This window comes from Fukomys damarensis, unplaced genomic scaffold (assembly GCF_012274545.1).
Source record: "Fukomys damarensis isolate Sample0158 unplaced genomic scaffold, DMR_v1.0_HiC HiC_scaffold_1, whole genome shotgun sequence".
Lineage (NCBI taxonomy): Eukaryota > Metazoa > Chordata > Mammalia > Rodentia > Bathyergidae > Fukomys > Fukomys damarensis.
In genome coordinates this window covers 54070288-54074573 of record NW_022900913.1, presented here as the reverse complement: position 1 = coordinate 54074573, position 4286 = coordinate 54070288, and the positions used below count along the sequence as shown (strand labels likewise).

At 40.2% G+C, this 4286-nt stretch overlaps 1 protein-coding gene across 1 annotated transcript in view; it reads right to left on the bottom strand.

Moving 5' to 3' along the window:
- Bdp1 (B double prime 1, subunit of RNA polymerase III transcription initiation factor IIIB) overlaps positions 1-4286 on the bottom strand; it is a gene marked incomplete at its 5' end in the record, with an annotated part of 106928 nt that extends 102642 nt beyond the window's left edge. Inside the window, one exon of the mRNA XM_010637356.1 lies at positions 4129-4286. Coding sequence (XP_010635658.1) covers positions 4129-4286 — 158 coding nt within the window. The remainder of the gene's footprint in view (positions 1-4128) is intronic.

The following is a 4286-nucleotide window of genomic DNA, read 5'->3' as shown; positions in this document are numbered from 1 at the left end:
GTAAAAAAAAAAAAAAAAAAAAAAATTCCAATCAATCCATCAATCATATCAATTAGCAGAGTGATGACAACCTACAGAATGGGAAAAAAATTTTTGCCAGCTACTCCTCGGCCAGAGGACTAATAATCTAGAATATACAAAGAACTAAAAAAAAGTAACAACCTACATTTAAAGACCCACTCAAGAAATGGGCAAGAGAAATGAACAGACACTTGGCAGAGGAACTTGCACAGTGGCACCACACCCGCCTCGAAAGGACAAAGTCCTGAGTTCAATCCCCAGTACAAAAAAAGAAAGAAAAAAGAAAAAGAAATATAAATGGTCAACAAATTAGGAAAAGAAAGATTTCTTAAAAATAGGAAGGGATCACAAGATATCAATCCAGCAGCTACTAGCTGATGCAAAAAAGAAAAACATAAGATTGATTAGGGGCAATGAAAAAGCAAGATAGCACAAACGACATAAATGAGCCACATATATATGGAAAAAATGTTCAACATCTCTGACCATTAAAGAAATACAAATTAAAACACTAAAATTCCACCTTACTCCAGAAAAAGTCAATCATTAAGAAATCAAACAGTAACAAATGCTGCAAAGGCTATAGCGAAAAATGAACAATTCTTCATTGTTGGTGGGAATGTAAACTAGTACAACTATCATGAAAGTCAGTATGAAGATTTCTCAAAGAACTAAAATTAAAAATTCCATATGACGCAGCAATCCCCTGCTCTCTTCCCCAGAGAGCTAAAGACAATATACTACAGTGATACATGCATACCACCACAATTCATTAGAGCTAAATCATAGCAGCCAATATGCCCATCAGCAGACAAATAGATAAAATGTGATATCTATACAATAGAATACCACTAGCTATAAAGAATAACAAATGAGCCAGGCATGATGGCACATGCCTGTAATCCCAGGACTCAGGAGGCTGAGGCAGGAAGATCGGCCAAGTTCAAGGCTAGCCTGAGCTACATAGTGAGTCCAAGGCCATCCTGAACTACACAGAGACTTTGTCTTTAAAAAAAAAATGACAAATATGAGACATTTGTACACAAATGAATGCACCTGGAAAATCTAATGTTCAGTGAAATAAACTATACACACAAGTTTAAATATCACTACAGTATATCTCGTTTGAGTGATGCAAAGTACAAAGAGAATAATAAAGGCTGGATAGAAGAGGACAAGGGGATGAATCTCTTGCAATAGAGAAGTGGTTCAGGGGAACAAGGCTGAAGGGTAAGCAGGAAGGAAAGAGAAATAATTAGAATAAAGATATGACATGTACAGGAACCTAATAACCTCATTAATGTAAATATTATATGCCATGACATGAGCTATGACAAATATTATCAACAAGAATGAAAAATGGGATAAGGGAATTTGGGGGATAAGGAAAAGGGATAAGAAAAAGAAGCTATAGTATGCTTAGCCCAAACAAACAAAAGACTAAGTTATAAAAAGAAGCCTAGATAGCCTAATTTTAATCACTAGACAACCAAGGGAGTCAGGAATATTGGCACTCACCAATAATCCTACAACTGAGGCTGAGGCAGGAGGGCAACAATTTCCAATGTACTATAGCACTGAAGGATAACTATGATTGGCCACAACTTATTCTGTTTTGGGGGGGCATTTTTTTGGTACCAGGGATTGAACTCAGGTCCTTGAGCTTGAGAGGCAGGCGGTGGAACCACTGAGCTAATTCCCCGACCTAAATTAACGGCCAAAACTTATTTTATATTTCAAAAGAGCAAGCACAGAAGATTTGGAATGATAAACTTTTGAGGTGATCAGTACACCAATTACTCTGATTTGATTATACATTGTATATATTGAAATAGTACAATGTACCCCACAAGTACGTATAATTACTATGTATCAATGAAAACTGTTTTAATATAGGAAGGATAAAAAAGGATAATAGCCCAGAGTGGTGATGCAGGCCTGTAACCCCAGCACTGAGAGGATGAGACAGGAGGCTGAGACACGTGGATCACTGTGAGTTTGAGGCCAGCCTGGGCTACATAGTAAGCTCAAGGATAGCCTAAACTACAAAGTGGAACCCTATCTCTAAAGCCCCACACTCACAAAAAAAAGGGATATAGGTCAAGAATTTAAAAGTCTGCTTTTCTCCTGGGTACAGTAGCACACACCTGCAATCCCAGCACTTGGGAGGCTGAGGCAGGAGGATCACTGCTAATTCAAGGCTAGCCTGGGCTATATAATAAATTCAAGGTCAGCCTGAACTACATAACAAAACCCTGTCTCAAAAAATAAAACAAAAAATTAAAAGATTCTGCATATTTTACAATTAGTTTTATATAAAAGTGAAAAATGCCAAGAATAACCTTGGCAGAAAGTCTCCAATTTAAATTCCTGTCTCAGGGCTGGGAATGTAGCTCAGCTGTAGAGTGTTGGCCTAGCATGCATGAGGCCCTTCAATTCAATCCCCAGCACTGGCCAAAAAACAAAAAACAAAAACAAACAAACAAAGAAACAGTCCTTTTAACAATACACTCATCATTTCCACTTTGCCCAATTATGCTGAATATCTAAGGACAAAACAGATAACCTACTGATTTTTTACAACTAGCAAGATTCACAAAAAGGGGGAAAGACTTGATTAAAAACAAAATGTGCTCCCTAGATAATCAACTCTAAGAAAGCAACTTTTTTTTGGGGGGATACCATGGATGGAACACTGGTCCTTGCACTTTCGAGGCAGGCAGCGGAACCACTGAGCTAAATCCTCAGCCCATAAAACACATACTTTTGAGAATAAATGTCTCAAGATTACATTCTCAACCAGATGTTGTAGCACAGGCCTGTAATCCCAGCACTTGGGAGGCTTCAACAGGCTATATGAGGTCAGCCTGGGCTACATAGTAAGCTCAAGGCCAGACTGAACAACATAGCAGGAACCTGTCTCAAACCACTCCCCCGAACCTTAAAAAAAAAAAAAAAAAAAAAAAAAAAAAGACTACATTCTCTGGGCAGTTTATTAAGTTATCAAACACACATTCACAATTAACAAAATCATCTAGAACTTTATTAGTTTGCCATTGTATCTCCATTGTGAAATTTTGAAGCAGATTCATGTGAAAACCTTGGAAATAACTAAGCATCACTCAGCTATCAAAATGCCCTATACCAAGAGTATCAGTTTAGGTCAATATAGGAAGTTCTGACCCTAAAAAAAAAAAAAAGAAAATTTTCACCTTTCTGTCACAATATAAACAGAATTTGTACCATCTCAGTGTCACTTAACAGCTGGTTGTTTCCTGGTTTCCTCCCATATACATATTCCTCCCTACTTTGTCTTATGTTTAATTAATTTGCACAGTCATTTATTTTAAAAACTAGTAACTTTTGGAGGACAACTATTCTGCCCTGTCCTGGGGAAGACAGCTCATACGAGTCATCTCTAACCTCCACTTAACGTCCCAAAGATTAATACTACGCTCATTTAACACGATAATAAATTCTGCCGCGAAAAAGCCTACTTAGGTTAACTAGAAGAGTCCCGAAGGCAAACGCAGTACATTACGCGCAAACCACGCTTGTGGCTGGGGAAACGTGGTCACTGTGACCACCACCCTCACGCCAAATGCAGCAACCACACTTCCTCGCCATTACTATTAAACCAGGAGCGGCGCTGTAGCGTAGTGGCAAGGCATTTGCCTGGCACGCTAGACGTCCTGGGTTCGAGCCCCCGCAACGAAAATGGACACTATTGCTGTTGTTCTTTTAAAAAAAAAAAAAAAATGTATTTCTTGGACCGGAGACTTAGCTCAGTGGCACCTAAACCTGCCTCGCAAGCCCAAGGGTCAGAGTTCGATCCCTGGTAACGAAAAAAAAAAGGTATTTCTTCAATTAAAAACTACCTTCAATAAAGTACTCTAGAACAATGAAAACACGCTGTGAGAGGGTGTCATCCTTAGATTCCCACCTCCGCCAAGTCAGGCAATCCTCTCGACCTATAGACTCTGTGCATCAAAGGGTCAAATGCAGTGTGGGCTCATCTGGCTCAAATGAAAGGCTTACTGCAAACGAGGGAGTTCGCCTATGGTAGTGTGCACTTGCTTGGCTTCATATTTCGTCAGCAGGGCTTACCTGCTCGTAGGAGCCTTTTCCTGGGGTTCCGCTCCCCCGAATTCCGGCGCGGACACATCTGTGGGCTCCGCTGGCTTCGGAGCGGGCTCCGCGGCAGGTTCCGGGGGCCTGGCGGCCTCCAGTCCACGATGCGGCTTGGCAGCGGCAGAGCCCCGGGC